At 51.8% G+C, this 17,087-nt stretch overlaps 2 protein-coding genes across 11 annotated transcripts in view; one reads left to right on the top strand and one right to left on the bottom strand.

Annotated features, from left to right (window-relative positions):
• FCSK (fucose kinase) overlaps positions 1 to 3,615 on the top strand; it is a 40,995-nt gene extending 37,380 nt beyond the window's left edge. For 6 of the 7 annotated variants that reach the window (XM_043495182.1, XM_043495184.1, XM_038368335.2 and 3 more), the window contains 3 exons: positions 1,239 to 1,338; positions 2,383 to 2,606; positions 2,900 to 3,615. In XM_043495182.1, coding sequence (XP_043351117.1) covers positions 1,239 to 1,338; positions 2,383 to 2,606; positions 2,900 to 3,127 — 552 coding nt within the window. In that variant the 3' untranslated portion in view covers positions 3,128 to 3,615. Of the gene's footprint in view, positions 1 to 1,238; positions 1,339 to 2,382; positions 2,607 to 2,899 lie in introns of those variants that run through there. The other variant, XM_043495186.1, reaches the window with a different exon arrangement.
• Positions 3,616 to 5,471: 1,856 nt separating this feature from the next.
• COG4 (component of oligomeric golgi complex 4) overlaps positions 5,472 to 17,087 on the bottom strand; it is a 29,353-nt gene continuing 17,737 nt past the window's right edge. For all 4 annotated transcript variants that reach the window (XM_038367743.2, XM_043495189.1, XM_038367744.2 and 1 more), the window contains exons 12-19: positions 15,912 to 16,077; positions 14,376 to 14,438; positions 11,509 to 11,625; positions 9,868 to 9,960; positions 7,891 to 7,974; positions 7,364 to 7,465; positions 6,712 to 6,840; positions 5,472 to 6,397 (exon numbers count right to left, since the gene is read on the bottom strand). In XM_038367743.2, the coding sequence (XP_038223671.1) occupies positions 6,263 to 6,397; positions 6,712 to 6,840; positions 7,364 to 7,465; positions 7,891 to 7,974; positions 9,868 to 9,960; positions 11,509 to 11,625; positions 14,376 to 14,438; positions 15,912 to 16,077 (889 nt within the window). In that variant the 3' untranslated portion in view covers positions 5,472 to 6,262. The remainder of the gene's footprint in view (positions 6,398 to 6,711; positions 6,841 to 7,363; positions 7,466 to 7,890; positions 7,975 to 9,867; positions 9,961 to 11,508; positions 11,626 to 14,375; positions 14,439 to 15,911; positions 16,078 to 17,087) is intronic.

Here is a 17,087-nt window from a genome sequence, read left to right as displayed (position 1 = left end):
TCAGACATGCCCAGTACAAGGGGATAGAGCCAAGGGCTGGGCAGGGATACTTAGTCACACTGGGATTTTCTTTATTTGTAAGTCACAGAAATAACCTGGGCACCGCATTCCCGTGCTCTGGAGACCAGCTCGCAGCGCCCGTGGGAGGGGGATTTTCCCTAAATTGCTCCACATAGAGATCAGGCTGCAAATCATTCTCACACAACACCTCAGGATCCCGCTCAGCAATCAGGCTCCCCATGAGGCACAGAGCCCGCTGCCCCACACTCTCTGCTAGCGGGGTGCAGCTCCAGCAGCAGGGGAGTCGTAGGCAGGGGATGCAGGGGAACAGCAGAATCTAGGCCCAGTGCCTTAGCCCGTGTGCCAGCCTGCAGGACTCCGCCCGGCCGGGACATCCCATGTCCACAGGACAGCCGGTGCAAATCATCAGGAAGAGCAGCCAGGCAGAATGCAGGGCTGCTGGACAGCAGCTGTCAACTCTAGTAGGCAGAGCCCTGCCCGACAATTGGTTACAGTGCTTGGAATGCACCTGCTGGAAGCAGAGCTCAGGGGTCACCCAGCAGGCCTAAAGTAACCAGGCGCCCTGCCCCCCCTGCTTGAGTCACGGCCGGGGGGCTTTGAGGCAGGGGGAGTCCATGCAGTGTAGTGGAGATGGGGCTCAACCTGAGCTCCTGTCTGGGCTGGGGGGAGGTGGTGGGGAATTAAAGCTCTCAGAGGAGCATGGGGTTGGCCCAGTGTCCCCGGCCAAAACTGCCCTTCCCTCCGCCGTAGGGGGCGAGGCTAGCTGCCACCACAGCCCTGGCTGCTTGCTCTGGGCTGAAGGAATCTGCGTCTGCAGAGAATGTCTGAGCCTGAGGCTCCGCAGAGCCCACTGGGGCACCTCTGCCCATTTTCTGTAGTTACACCTGCTGCTCCCCCATTCATTCCCGAGCCGGTTCAGGTGCTGTTGACAGGTCACAGCTGGATCCAGGGCCAATAGCCCAGTCTCAGGGGTTAAGTCCTAATTTGTGCCTCCCAGCCGGGAGGAGCCACCCTCTTGCCATCACACAACCCCCTGCCCCCCACTTAGAATCCCTGGACCAGCAAAGCTGCCAGGAGCTGCACTGACGTTCCTGCTTTCCTTGTGCACCCCTGAGAGCCCGGGGCGGGGGGTGGGAGTGTCAGTAGCAGGCCAGAGCCCCTTGGGCTGGGAAGCATTGGTGAAGGTGATGCAGTTCATGGCTTGCCTCCCCTTGCAGGACGTCCTCAGGAACTGGTATGCCAGGCTGCCAGCTATCATGCAGAACGCTGACGCCCTAGTGAGCAATGCAGAGCAGTGTGCCCAGGCCTTTCGGCAAGGTAAAGCAGCTGCACGCTCATCTCTGGGGCCCAGGAGGCCTTTCCTGAGCCTGCCCTGAGTACATGGCCCCATGCCTGCAGAGGGGATGCCACTGCTCTTGTGGGCAAGGGCTTACATGCAAGGCTGTTCCAGCAGTGGTGCTGCGGCTAGCAGACAGGAAAGGCACCACAGCTCCTGGGCTGTATAGATCCTGTCACTGGCCCAGGCCTAGCCATGATGGGACTTGTTCTAGCACTTGACAGCTGCTGCTCTGTCAGAGCAAGGTGCAGGCCCCTGGGAGCCCAGCTCCAGCTCAAGCACGGTGGCTAGTCTGCATTGCCTGCTGGAACTTGCAGCCTGCGGGGACAAACCGGCACATCCCATTTCATGCCAATTCCGTGGAAGTCTCTCGCCAAGGCAGCCCTGCTCTGATGCCTTTAGTGCAGTTCCCACTTGTGCTTAGGAAACCAAACAACAGCTCTATCAAGGTGGGATGGGAGCCGCAATGCTGGCTAGGATGTGATCAGGGTGCCACACGGCCATGCCTTCATAGGGAGCCCAGAACCCCACAGGTGCACCCAAGAGCTGGCTGCTGGGGCATTATGCTTACGGCCTGGTTAAACTACTGTTTTAGTCAGTCGTTTCCAGCCAGTGCATGTCGATGCAGCCCCAACACCTCATCAGCTGAGCAAATTGCTTTCCCAATCTGTTCTCCTGCCCCCCTTTGTAGTAGACTGTGCAGGCCAGCATCCCCGTCCCCACCACCCAAAAGGCTGCATACAGGCGAGCCCTGCTCTTGCAGGGGTGCAACTGCAGCTGGGTTGAAACATTTGAAAAAATAACAGAAAAGCTGGCAGCTTGTTACTGGGGAGTCAGAGGCAGGAGCTTGTGAAACCCCCACAAATCTGATGTTGAGGTATCAGGCCGGCCAAGCATATGATTTAGTTCTGATAGCACTGGCAGGGCAGACCCTCCCCACACCCCTTGCGAGACCAGGCGTGGGGGAACAGCTGTAGCTCTCCTGGATATAGACCAATTCTTGGCATTCTCTTTGTCTGCTCTAGGTAACCTCCCTCTCCTTGGGGAGTGCCTGACCCGCTACTGGCAGCAGAAGAAGTGCATGGCCCCGGGTTGTGAGCCTCTGGCTGTCAGATGCATGATGGATGCTCTCCAGCCATATGTCTATGGGCAGAGCTTGGCTGGAGCTGGAGGCGGCGGGTTCCTCTACATCTTAACCAAAGAGCCCAGCCAGAAAGACGTTATACAGCAAATTCTAGCAAACACAGAGGTGAGCCATGCACCTTCACTCCCATCCATCTCCGGAGCGATCAGAGCAGCAGACGGTTCCGCAGGGCCTTGCATGTCCCATGCACTGCGAGAGGGGTACAGACTACAGCAGCCTATGCCATGTTGGCCAGGCAGTGGGGGAAGGGGTTAGAACTAAGCAAATAGCCTAGCTGCGTGGAACTTGCCCCCCAGTGTCAAGGGGTGAGAGATTCCTGGCCACCCAGTGCTACACCCACAGCTATTACCACATAACAGCAAGGCCCCTGCTGACTCTTTACTAACCTTTTATTGTAGGGCCTGGGGAATTTCAGCATCCACACTGTTGAAGTGGACACAGCCGGCTTCTCTCTGCAGCTAGTGGGGAGCAACCCTAAAGCAAGAGGCGACACAGGGAGTGGAGGGCATAACCTGTCACGTGAAGGCCTTCAACAGGACTCTGGTCTTTGTGCACTGCCTGTGAACGTTCACGCCAGCAGCAGACAGCAGCCAACCTCCCACCCTGGCGTGAAAAACCTGCCCTAGGATTTTCCACTCACAGGAGCTGCAGGTGAATCTGTCCTGATTTAGTTTCAATGCAGGGTGACTTCGGGCTTCATCAGCAGCAGCTGCACCGATTGCATGATCATCTTTGCAGAGTACATGCCTTTATCATTGGGCTGACAGAGCAGGGAAGCCCTCGGCCCCTACAGCAGCCTAGGCTAGTGCATGCTACAGAACCAGGACAGGTTCACAGGCTGCCAAAGTGAAGAAAGGCGTCTCTCTGTTTGATAGCAGTCCCACCCGCAGGCTGTGGTAATGCTGCTGTATAAATAGGCTGGGCAGAATTTGATTTGTATTTTTTTATCATTTTGACTGATATCAATGTTTATTTTTAAGCATTTTTTCTGGTCATCAATTAAAATGTATATAGGAGTGGGAAATTATGGAGGGGTCATCCTAATTATTTAATGACAGACACAGAGTCCAAAAATTAAAGCTGTAACTGTTAAAACACAAACTGTGAACATCGTGTCAAAATCTGCAGGTAGCCTTACATCACACCTCCAAGTCTTCAAGCAGCAGTTTGTCTTACTTTTCCTATCTCAGGGGTGGACAAACTTTCTGGCCTGAGGGCCACATCTGGGAATAGAAATTGTATTGCAGGTCATGAATGCTCACAAAATTGGGGTTGGGGTGCGGGCTCGGCTTGGGGGTGCAGGAAAGGCTCTGGGGTGGGGCTGAGGATAAGGAGTTTGGGGTGTAGGAGGGTGCACTGGGATGGGGATCAGAGCTGGGGCAGGGGGTTGTGATGCAGGCTCTGGGACCAAGGGGTTTGGAGGGTAGGAGGGGAGTCAGGGCTGGAGCAGGGGGTTGGGGTGTGGGGGGAGGCTCAGGGGTGCAGGCTCCAGGCAGCACTTACTTCAAGCGGCTCCCAGAAGCAGTGGCACGTCCCCCTCCAGCTCTTACGCGGAGGCTACGCGGCTCTGCACACTGCCCTGTCCACAGGCACCGCCCCTGCAGCTCCCACCTGCCATTGGCCAATGGGAGCTGCAAGGGTGATGCGCGGGGGGGGGGGGGCAGCATGCAGAGCAGAACCCCCTGGCTGCATCTATGTGTAGAAGCCAGAGGGGGGCCATGCCGCTGCTTCCAGGAGCTAAGTAGAGCGGCCCCCAACCGTGCTCCCCAGCTGCAGCAGGGCAAGTTCCAGACCTGCTCCCCAGCAGAAGCTCGAGGGACAGATTAAAACGGCTGGTGGGCCAGATCTGGCCCACGGGCCATAGTTTGCCCACCCCTGGCCTATCTGTACATTTCAATCATTCACTGAAATTTGTTTTTCATCTTTTTGGATGTACAGTGAAATCAGTGTTTCAACATTTGCTGATAATACACTAATCCTTCCAAGCCTCTGTACAGCGGAGATAGCCCCCGCAGTTGCTCAGGTCCTGTACCTGTATTTTTATATGGACCTTCTGCAGATCGCATCAGTAACTGGGTCCATGGGAATGGTGACTAACCCTTGATTTGCAGGTATCTCCTGCACCGAGCCATCTCATAAGAACAGATTAGTGTAGCCACTTTTCCTAGTGCCAGTAGGATTAGACCACAAAGTCTGTCGAATGACTCATGAATAGCAGAGCAGGACGGTGAATGGTCCAGCATGCTCTGAGACACGTGTGCATAGCCGTGCAGGGGGATTGAGCCAGAGCCAAGCCCAGCCTCCACGTTCTAGTCTAGCCGTTTACAGCTGAACAGTCCCTGGGGCAGCCCAAGCCCTGCCAGTTCCGTGCATGTAGGGATCCTCTGCTTCCCACCAGCAACTCTCTCACAGGCAGTGCTGCCTGGGAGGGCAGGCCTGGCTTCCAGGAGCTGCCAAGTCCCTTCACACTACATAAGCTTTTAGTTTTGTGGTGTCATTGCTCCTTCCCCTCCAACCTTTTTCTGACTACCAAGAGCTGAGAGTTTCCCCATACATGAAAGGACCCCCCGTAGTGTGCTGTCACAACACTCGTCCTTCCCAGCGGGCTGTGCATTCCCCACAGAGCCCTGGGCTTGAGACAGCTCAGCCCGCCCAGCTGGAGCCCAAGGCTTTTCAGAGAGGTACAGCCAGTCGGCACCCAGGGATGGCTGAGAGCATTACACAGCACAACTGCAGGACAGGGCGACAGGGCTAGCACAGTACTAGGCTAAGCAGTGCAAATTCAGCATCATTTAGAATAGCTCAGTGCCAACTGCAGCTGGCAACTATGTGCTCTCAGGGCACCTGGCAGATGGACAGGACAAGCGTATACCACACTGTAGGTAGGGAAGGAGCCTGCAGTAGGTTCCAGCCTTAGCTCCCATTGGCTCTGCACTCGCCCAGCCTGTAACACAGGTCACGAGAGAAACATTACTCCGCACTCCTCCATCTTTATTCACCACCTCACTGCACAGCGTGTAAACAGATATAAGAGGAGCCAGAGCCCTGATTCCGGAAGGGACTTGACCATCAGCAGCCCCGTGTGAATTTCAGACAATCCCCACTTACGCCCCAGCCTGAAGAACTCACCCACCCGGCACTGGGAGAACAGCTCCTCCTCCAGGACAGGGACTGCCCACTGGAACTCCAGCAGCTGAAGAACACCAGGATTACACCCCTGGTGGGCCAGGGCAACCATGGACTCTGAGCCAATGGTCTGCAGAAGGTCACTGGTGCTTGAGTCACCTCATAGGGGCAGCATCTGGAACTGCAGCCACGTACTTCACAGAACCTGTCATGAGACGGGAAGGTGAGCAGAGGAAGGCATGAGCAAGCTATAACCCTCTGTCAGAACAGCCTGATCCTTTAGTGTTAGTGTCATGGGGGAGGGCACCCCAGCGAGGAGCCCTGCTGGAATGCCACTGCTCTCAACATGAGAGATTCCACAGCCGCCGTATCTCTGCTCCCTGAAAGGCAGTGAGCTGAACTGGGCCTTCCTGAGTCCAGGTCTCCCCTACCAGGAAAGCCGGGTGTGGAGCACTGGGGAGCAGCACTAGAGTCATCACAGGGCTGGTGGCTGACAGAGCCAGCTGTCCGCCCGAGCCTATCACAGCCCTGCTGCAGCAAGCGCTGGAAGCATGAGGACAGGCTTCATGGGATTCTACGTTCATACTATGAAGCGCGTCCGAGGATGGCCAGGAGCTGCAGATAGCGCGCGCCAGCTACAGGCGCAGCCTCTTAATGTCCTCGCTGCGGAAGTCGATTCGGAGGGCCAGCACCTGACGGACCTCTGCTGGGGTGAGGCGCCAGGTCAAGGGACCTGAGTTGGGGCCCCAATAATCCAGGATCTCTGTCACCTGGAGAAAGAAAGAAAGTCAAGCTGTGGGAAATGACAACACATGAATATGCCATTCTACCCCCCAGCTCCAACTACATGGAAGATCACAGACACTCCAGAGCATGGGGTGGGAGTGACAGGTGGGCAGAAGCTCCAAGTTCCTGCAACTACCCCTCCCCACACCAGCAGTGAGTGCTGCAGGAACAGCAGGCACAGGGGGTGGGGGGCTGCTAAATCGGGCTGAGCCTAGTAGACCTCTGTGGAGGCTGGCTCGGGAAGTTGCTGATGTTGATCAGTCTACCACCCCCAGCACTGAGTCAGGGGAGAGCTCACCCTTTCCAGATTGAGGATGGTCGCCATCTGGGAAAGACGAGCAAACTTGTCCCGGATGGTCCACGTGGTCACGGTGGTGAGATAGGCTATCAACGATCTCAGCTCCTTATCGAACTGCAGGCCGCCAAGCTGAGGGTACCAAGCAAAGCATGTTACTCTTCCACATTCCAGAGGCCCATGGCTTTGCATCTTACAGATGTCATGATGGGTGAGGAGAGGGAGGAATTCCATGGAATATGATGCTCTGGAGCTGGAAAGTAGGCAGTGGCTTATAGCCGGACACTTTAGGGGCCAATGCCTTTTTCGCTGCAAGGTCTCCCTAGCCCCACTGCCAAAGGCTTCCTCTGACAGTTCGCTCAAATCGGGGCTCTTCTGAGCTGCTATGTCTAGTCACAAGCACTAGTGTCACTGAGTGGGAAGGAAAACCGAAGCTTTAGCTTCAAAGGCTGGAATTGCAGGGTAGCAGGAGCCTTGACGCAACAGCACAGCAAGAAGCTCAGAGCGACTGCCAGCGGGGCAACGGCTGTATGGTGAGTTCTAGCTCAGCCTCACCACCTCTCTTAGAGTAGGAGAGGGTTGAAGGTGGGACTTTCCTGGGCCAGGAGTCTGGCGGTTGCTACTCAAGAAAGGGAGGACCCAGCTGTCTGCTTACCCTGCTGAAGGTAGATTTGAGAACCACCTTCTCCAGCTCAATGGCAATGAGACTGGTGGTCAGGCTGCTGAGGCTGTCATAGATCACGAGCGAGAGCCCAGCCTGGGGACAGAAAACCAAGTCATTGTCCTGGCAGTGCAGCCACTGGGAAGAAGTCAACAGAAACCAGCGCCAGTGAAAGAGCCTCCAGGGAGGCCTGGAGTCAGTGAGAACAGCCACCTTTATGGTGCTAGTGACCATGCTTAAAGAGTGGAGCCAAACAAAACCAGAATGGCTCAGCAGTCAGGCCTGGGGCACCGGGACTTGGGAACACCCACAGATGTGAGGATCACAGACCTCTCCGGGAGGGATCAGCGCTGGAGAATCAAAGCAAAGGGGGTGACTTTGGGTTGTTTTAAACAGCATGAGCAATCAGGGGAGGACTGTGTCAATCACTCGCCAGAGCAGGGAATTTGAATCAGGCAATGCCACTGTGCATGACTGGCCCAAAGCCTCACATTAAGTTACTGGTGCTCAGGAGAACTCACCTTGAACTCTGCCATTTGCTGTTCCAGGTTGATGATGAACTGCTGGACCCATGGGTCGTTGGCTTCATAATCATTGAACTCTTCCTAGCATTGGAGCAGAATGCAGGGGTAATTACTTATCCCCAACACCCCTTGGCTTGTGAAGAGCTGCACTGTCAGGACTGGGAGAACCTGCTGGAGCCACATAAGCCCTAATAGGCCTTACATCCCTGCTGCACTGCAGCAAGTCCTCCACTGTTTCTCTACTTAGCTTTATCTGGCCTGAAAGATTTAGCAGACCCCAGGATGCCCAAGAGTTATTTGCACTAAAGAGTCTTTTCGTGCTCATCTGTGTTGCCGCTTGGGAGAGGCCAGGAGAAAGGACAAGGTCATGCCTGACCTGGGCCCAGCACTTTCCAATGGCTAGGCAGATAGCATACTTACTAACATATATAGTTGTGCATGCTCAAGATGATCTAAGGCCCTGCTTCAGGGGATAAACAGATTGCCTGGGACTTAGGAAGGATTCCCCCCTCCCTCTGCATAGAATCACAGAATTGTAGTACTGAAACGCACTTCGAGAGGTCATCTAGCCCTGTACTCACAGCTGGACTAACTATTATCTAGACCATCCAACAGGTGGTTTGTTCAACCTGCTCTTAAAAACTTTCAATGATGATGAAGATTCCACAACCTCCCTAGACAATTTATTCCAGTGCAGAACCATCCTGACAATTGGGAAGTTTTTCCTAATGTCCAACCTAAACTGCCCTTGCTGCAATTTAATCCCGTTGCTTCTTGTCCTGTCCTCAGAGGTTAAGAACAATTTTTCTCCCTCCTCCTTGAAAAAACTTATGTACTTGAAAACTGTTATGTTCCCACCTCTCTGTCTTCTCTTCTCCAGACTAAACAAACCCAATTCTTTCAATCTTTCCTCATAGGTCATGTTTTCTAGACCTTTAATGATTTTTGTTGCTCTTCTCTGGACTCTCTCTAATTTGTCCACATCTTTCCTGAAATGTGGTGCCCAGAACTGGACACAATACTCCAGTTGAGGCCTAATCGGCGTGGAGTAGACCGAAATAATTACTTCTCATGTCTTGCTTACAACACTCCTGCTAATACCCAGCAGGATGTTCGCTTTTTTTGCAACAGTGTTACACTGTTGATTCATATTTAGCTTGTGATCCACTATGACCCCCCAGATCCCTTTCCGCAGTACTCCTTCCTAGGCAGTCATTTCCCATTTTGTATGTGTGCAACTGATGGTTCCTTCCCAAGTGGAGAACTTTGCATTTGTCCTTATTGAATTTCATCCTATTTACTTCAGATCATTTCTCCAGTTTGTCCAGATGATCTTGAATTTTAATCCTGTCCTCCAAAGCACTTGCAACCCCTCCCAGCTTGGTATCGTCCACAAACTTTATAAGTGTGCTCTCTATGCCATGTACTCCAATACACAACTTGACCAGGTGTGTTACCAGCAAGGCATTTCTGCCTTGCTCTGAAGCATCAGATACAAGGCAAGGATGCAGGACTACCTGGATCAATGGTCTAATCCAGTACGGCTACTTAAAGCAACAACCCACAGAGTTACCCCTCAGTCACCAGCATAGAGCATCCTAAGGGATTGTCCAGGGGTGGGGAGCAGATATTCCTTCATGCCAAAACTTGCCCCTGTCCCACACAAACTGGCTAGCATGATGCTTTTCAGAACTGTGTGTCACTGGCATGAGAAGTCTTGAGTTGTGACACCGGGATAGGAAAGGTCCCTGACAGTACAGCATTCTGTACCCCTCACCATGTTTTCCTGGGGGTCCTATTTTCTAGGTTTCAGTCCCACGGGTGGTCCTTGGATGGCCAAGGAGTTCACTGCCTGGCCATGCTGAGGTAACAGCAGGGAAGATCTTTGGGTCGTGAGCCAGGCCCTCACCACCGTTACAGGTGCAGAGCCCTATGGAGCTGGACGCTTCGGGAGCAGAGAAAGGTGAGGCTTACCTCCTCAATATTATGGGAGACCGAAAGGAAGACGTTGATCCAGGGTTTCACCTGTGGTTTGACAGCTGTGCTGTTCAGCTCACTGAGTCCTTCCTGGGGAGGAGAGGAAGAGGACCTGGCAAATGACTGAACATACCTTGATTCCAACGAACATGCACCATTCAGCCATGGCTATGAAACTGCTCTTCTCACCCTACCTGGAGTCTGCTCTGTTAGCCAGGGGAGTATGACCTCCAGAAGGGGAAACGAAGCCTGGAGAGAGACTTGCGCAGGGTCAGACAGCAAGTCGAGATGGGAATGGAACCCACGAGTCTGGATGCCAAGCGCCATGCTCATAAGCCCCAAGATGGGAGGGGGAAGGCCACTGACTGACGTGGCCTTCTGCTTGCTCAGGGCCAGATATGGCAAGGAGGCAGTCATGGCCAGATTCCAAAGGCCCCCCGCTCCCCCAGCATAGCTTTGTTCAACAGGAAAAACTTAGAGAAGAGCTAGCTGTAGCAGCAGTGACTCTACTTTCCCAGGAAGCAGCAGTTCCACGTTGCCCATACCCCTCCCCACACGCAGCAGCTTAGGCTGTTGGGGGCCTAGGTAAGTCCTAGGTAGCTGCAAGGCTAGAGTGCTTGTGAAGGGTCTCCAGTGCCAAGCAGACTAGCTGCCTGGCTCAGCGGGACACGAGGGGTCACCCTGCAAAAAGCTTCTCACCAGGCAGTTGTTCGAAGTTTTTAAATTACAACTGGCATCTCGGAGTCTGCTGCTGGCAGCTATTCTTTTCCACTGAAAGGGGATATCTGTGACTTAGGCAGGATGGGAGCTCAATTGCTTCCCATCCAGCTTTAACAAGGTTCCTGCGTGGTTTCAGCATTAGCCATGGGCCTTGGATACCACCTGCAGGAGAGGCTCCACGCAAGCTGGGGACAGTGCATGGCAAAGCAAGAGAAAATGGTTTTGCTCTCCCCGCTCCTCTGACAAGGTGAAAGATGGCTTCAGGGTTTGCTCAAACCAAGTTCTCTGCTGCTTGGTTTCCATACACCAGACATTAGGCCTTCCTCTCCCTCTCTTTGGCAAGCTCGCTGGAGGACTTGATCAAGGATGTCATGAGATTGTAGCCTTAGCAGCAGCTACCCACTGAGAGACGGAGAAGCTGGATATTTCGATAGGGGAAGAGAGATGCTGGTTCTTGGATTACATCTGTGGGGTGGCCGGAGCGCCTCAGATGCCATCCTTAGACAGACCCTCTGGAGGTCTTGCCAAGGTTCCCCCCAAAGAGGAAGAAGGGAAGATCTGAGAACTCATGGTTCTAATTTAAAAATACTGCACCTTTACCTGGCAAGACCACCTTTGCTTAGCACAAAGCAGCAAGGGGAACCACATTCCTTCTGCTCCGCAGCTTGCCTTTAATGCTTATCCCTCCCCAGCCAGGAGGCATCACTGTTACTCAGCACACGATCAGTGTTTACTCCCCTTCCATTAAAGCTGGACCCCTCTGCACCATCTTACATCGTATGGACTGGACTCAGATCCAAAGTTAGCACAGGTCCTGGGCTGATGATCTCCCATTTGTGAGCGCATCTCAGAGCCAGCCGAGTGGCAAAGCCAGGCTACCTCAGCCAGAGCGCACCACCTACACGGCAAACAGCTCACCTGCAACAGATCTCGGAACTTGTTAGACACTGCAGCCATGTCAGCGAGGCAGCTGTCGATCTTGGCTTCAGCTTGTTCGCCCCCAAAGCCTTGGCTAAGCAGCTTGGCACAGTCGCTCTGTGGGAAAGATACCCCCATACGCAGACTGTAGTACTATGGGACACTTGGCGCTCTCTGCCCTGGCATAGCAGATTGTCAGATCTTTGAGGCAGGGATTTATTCTGTGTTTGTACAGCACCCAGCACAACAGGACCCTGCTGCAGTAATACAAATAAATCCTCCTCACCCTCACAACCCTGCCCACCCCCAACATGCTTGCAGAGAACACTTGGTGTCTGCTGGTGGGATAACGTAACTAACACGGATATATTACAAAGGACCAGCCAACAGGCTGGAGAAGCACTGAGTGATTCAAGGAAAGAGGCTGAAGGGGATGGGACATGTTGTAGGGTGTCAAAAGCCATAGTCCCAGACAAGCGCTTGATGGGACTTAGTGGAAAATGGGAAAGAGGAGGAGAAAAGGTGTCACAAGAAAACCATTGAGAAAGATGCCACTGTCGTGGAAAGAGACCACAGTGGAGCAGGAAACGTGGCACTAGACAGACGGAGGTGGAACCACCTGGTTGCCTCGTGTCACAAGGCGTAAGTGCATCTAACCCAAGACATAGGGAACTGATCTCCATGTTACAGATGGAGAAACAAGGGGTGGAGGGTTCTTTTAGCATTTTCACAAGGTCTAACGGAGCGCTGACAAGCTAGCCCTTGGCCTGGCCAGAGGAGAGATTTCAGTCCATTCAACCGTGTTTTCAGAAAAGGACAAGTTCCAACGTGAGTGTCTCTTTTACTGGAATGAACATCAACAGCCCAACCCTACCAGAAATGGGGTGAGCACTAATATTCATTTATTTTGCAGTTTCACCCTGGAACCCATCATGGAGCAGCACCTCAGTGTGCTAGAAGCTGTACGACATAACAGACAGTCCCTTCCCCAAATGGCGTACCAGATGGAGAAAGGCTATCTTTCCCAGCTGCACCCGATCTGCAGCTCCAGCCTCTGGATTTGGGCAGGCACAAGTCTGCATGTGCTTTGTTTGCACTGGCAAATCTGGTTACTCAATTGTGTCTGCAAATCAGGTTCTTCAGTAACTAGACCACCTTCTTCCCCCCCAGCTTCTACTTCCCCACTCTACGCCCTCAGTCACTGCCCTTCTCCACTACTTCCCTCCCCAACTGCAACCCCACACGCACCCCAATAATAAAAATACAGATAAGTATTAACACCTACTGAAGATAAACCCTCGCTAATTTAAGAACCATTAAGATACCTGCTCAACTCTAACCAGCCACAAGTTTTTCGTAACTTGTTCCCCTTCCCACGGCCCCACCCATAGTCTTTCTTGCATCGGCTGCTTGGATCACATCTATTTAGCTATAAGCTCTGCAAGGCATGGGCTAGATCTTTTACATGCTTTGGACAGCAGTCACTCTGTTTTGACACTAGGTATTAATTTAGCAGCTGAGCTGCATCCCCTTTAAAAAAATATCGAGTTCTCATGGCTGGTTTTTTTTTTTTTTTTTTTTTTTTTTTTTTTTTTTTTTTAAAGAGAGTCCCTGTCTGTATCATCAGCATTTTCTTCTGGTTAGTCCACAGGCCTACCACATATAGGTAATCAGGACAAAATGAGTTTGGAAATATAAGTCATTATTAAAAATAACCAGGTACATTAAACAGAGTTCAAAGGTAATCAGCAGAAATGGTTTTGCAGATTTGGGGTTTGTCTACATGTACAGAGCTACAGTGGAAGACACAGGGAAGCTTCTCCCATCAGTGTAGTTCCGGGGTTCTCAAACTGTAGGTCAGGACCCCAAAGTGGGTCATGACCCCATTTTAATGGGGTTGCCAGGGCTGGCTTATACTTGCTGGGGCCCGTTGCTAAAGCCAAAGCCCAAGCCCTGGGCGGCGGGGCTCAGGTTACAGGCCCCCTGCTTGGGGATGAAGCCTTTGACCTTGAGCTTTGGCTTTGCCCTCTCTTCCCCGCCAGGGGTGGTGGGGCTCAGGTTTTGGTCCCCTGCCCAGGATAGGGGTCCAGGCAGGCTCAGGCTTCGGTCCCCCCTCCTCAGGTCATGTAGTAATTTTTGTTGTCAAAAGGGGGTCGCAGTGCAATTAAGTTTGAGAACCCCAGTGTAGTTAATCCATCTCCCCAAGAGACGGTAGCTATGTCAATGGGAGAAACCCTCCCACCGACACAGCACTGTCTACACGAGAGGTTACATTGATATAATTATGTCACTCAGGAGTGTGGAATTTTCACATCCCTGAGCGATACAGCTATACCGATTTAGGTCTGTAGTGTAGACCTGGCCTTGGAAAACGAGAGTGATAAAGAAAGGTTAAAACCAGAACACAGTCAGTCAAGAGAAAAGAGGTTCAGACATAGATGCTGTATGCGAATGAGCAAATACTCAGATACAGATCAAACATGTAGTAAACGCCCCACAAGAGGAAGATTTAGGTATAAAACGAAAACAGGAAACAAACTGCCATCCCTGTAAACAATGAAGGGTTCAGCCTCACAGAAAATTTTGAAATTCATTAGGGATAATTACATCTATTCTACCAGGAGGTAGGTGGATAGACTCAAGGAATTGATAGTGGTCCCATCCAGCCCAATTTTTCTACCAAGCTATTTGAGCTAGCAGGACAGGTCATCCAAGGTTAAATAAGATCAATAAAAGTTAATTTAGGCCAAGACCACAGGAGGCTTGGAGTGCTCATTCCACAACAGAAGCCCTTAAAATATACCCAGCTGGACAGGAGTTGATTGTAAGTCTGGTTATAGGAAGCCAATAAAGATGCCAGACATTACCTCCAAAGTCTTCTTCAGGGTCATTATGTTTTCGCTGCAGACCTCCACATTGTTTAAGGTCACCTGGAACAAAGAGGAAGGAGCATAATGGAACTGCACAGTAAGTCACCTGCAAATAGGTAAGTGTAGAAGACATGATATGTTTCCAGTGATGGCCAATCTACCCTCCCCCCACTACTGTTTTATATATAAAAGTGTTTGAGTGACAGCTCTCTGCCTCATTCCTGTAGCAAGTCCCACCCTTGTGTTTTGCACCGCTTTTGTGGCAGCATCACAGAGAACACTCTGGGTTGGGAACGCCCAGAGCCAGCTGCTTACACTCAAGTACGTAGCAGATGACAAGTAAAAGTCCAGGAAAGCGGTGATGAAAAGCAATTCTTTGATGGGCAGGCAGGAGAGCACAGAAATTCTTCTGCCCTGTGATAATCCTCATTAAAGCATCAGCAGCGGTGACACTTCGCTCTTCACCTGTTGAAGTAAATGTCAGTGCGATACTGAGATTTTCTGGAGACAGGAAAACAAGCCGGGCTGACAGGTGAATGAGGGACTCCGGCAGGAGTGCTGACATTTTAAGTACTTTCCTTCAGGAAATCCAGAGCCCTGTCACCAAACGTGTAATGAAATAAAGCCATCGGGCCTGCACCCTCCCTTCACTCATGCCTTTGTTGTTATCTATCCTCCAAGCACAATGAAATTTGCTAAAAGGAACCATCAGAAAGGGGCATGCAGGTCTGTGCCAGCCATCACCACAGCTGCCAGTCAAGGGACTTCAATTGAAGTCTGCTTGGCATCAAGGGTGTCCCATCAGTGGGAAACCCTTTCAGTGCTGGATCAGGAACCAGTCAAACAGTGCAGTCTCCCATATGCATGTGTAGGGCATGGGTGTGCTGAGATCTATACAGTGCTCCCCCAGATGGAGGGAAGCAGCAGAGCGGTGACAGAGAAGGCACTCCCGAGCGCTCACATTTCTTGCTCTGTAAAGTTGACTTCCAGGCTCTGACCCCTGAAACATGGCCAGCTGTAGCAGCATGGTGAAGAGAAAACAATGGAATGGCTCTCACACGCCAAGCGCAGTGGCCGCCTTTGTTGCATCAGCAGAGCTCATTCATCCTATGCAATCCTTCTGTGCAAGAGTTCCCCTCTGGGGAGAAGTGGCACGCTCCCAATGCCTCTCTGCATGGCATCGATGCTAATCTCAGAGCAGAGCAGACCCACTTTCCCAGCCAAGGGGAACACACAGTCATGACAGCTTGTGGGATGACTGGAGGATCTTGCTTGGCTAAGTATCCAAGGAGGAATGGATACTACTTGGGAGACCTACTCACAGGAGATGCAGCATCAACCTTCTTCCAGGAGTCAGAGGTCACCCTGCCCCATCCTGACTCTCAGGCCATGGTTGTATAACTCAAGCCCATGAGACAGACTTTCTGGTTCCTGGGAAACTAGATATTCAAGCATCTTCCTTTCCTCACATTCTCCAGGCCCTCTGTCCTCGCCACCTGCCCTCCCCTCCATCCAAGCCTGCACAAAACCCACCAGAAAGGACTGCTTGGCCTCATCAGTGCTTTCGATGCCTTTGGTGTCAAACTTGCCCTGCTGCAAGCTGCTGTGCATTATGTTCACCGCGCTGGTCACCCCCCTCTGGATGTCTTGGAATGTGGTGGCCGGGAAGCCCAGCTTCAGCTTGGTGCACAGAACCTCCCTGGGGATGGACAGAGCACACCGTGCCTTAGAACCGAACAAGCAAACCAATCAGGCGGACAGAGAAGCATCAGGTCAGGCCCAGTTGCACAAGCCCAGCCCTCTGGCCACGACTCACCCTGGGAAAAACATATGAGAATTAATATGGCCCACTTCTGCTGGGAGATTGTATAGTCCACTCCTCGACCACGTTTTGGTTCGCTATAAAATGCGCTCAACAGACCAATATCAGGACAGGTTAACTGCTAAAAGTCAATGATATTTTAGTACCGGAAAAAAGGTTCAATACGCTACCAATTTCTGGGAAGCCGACTCGTGCAGCATTGTTGAATTCACCTTACACAGAAGGCTGCTTCCAAAGTTACACAGTTCAGCTAGGAGTATTTCTAGGATGATTTTACAAGTTACAAAACTCTGTGTTACTAAAATCCAGCCCACCAGTTTGTCCCAGTTCCTTAACTTGCAATTCTGGTCCTTCCTTTGCTCTGTTGTGGATCTAGCATTCCAGGTACTGGTTCATGAAGGTACCTCCCTAGCTTGCACTGGGCAGAACATTAATGTATTTTGCCTTTGACAACTTTCTTGTTTTCTAAAGCCAAAGTTGACTTCAGCTTTGCAAAGCATTGTGAGATACATAGCACCAGTGAACAGGATTACCGAACACAGACCAAGTCAGGCCGTGTAACCACAAGAAAGAGATATACAATGTTATATTGATATTGTGTGCTTAATGCTTATTACCATTCCTAATGTGAATAAAGTGATAGACACAGATATATAATAATTAGCCTAGCAAATATTGGTCAGCAGTTCCCTTCTGCTCAAGTCAGGAGCCAGGATCTAGGCATGGCAAACAGAACCCTGCCAAATCGTTCTGCTTCTCACAATGTCCATTGCCCAGCATCCAGGGATCCTGCCAAAATGCTTCCTTCCTGAGCTCTCACCCAAATGGGCTGGTTGCAGTAGCTTGTTGAGATCAGTCACTTCTGTATTCGCTCTGGCTACTGCCAT

This window comes from Dermochelys coriacea, chromosome 12 (genome assembly GCF_009764565.3).
Source record: "Dermochelys coriacea isolate rDerCor1 chromosome 12, rDerCor1.pri.v4, whole genome shotgun sequence".
NCBI lineage: Eukaryota > Metazoa > Chordata > Testudines > Dermochelyidae > Dermochelys > Dermochelys coriacea.
This window is presented reverse-complemented; position numbering and strand designations above follow the sequence as displayed.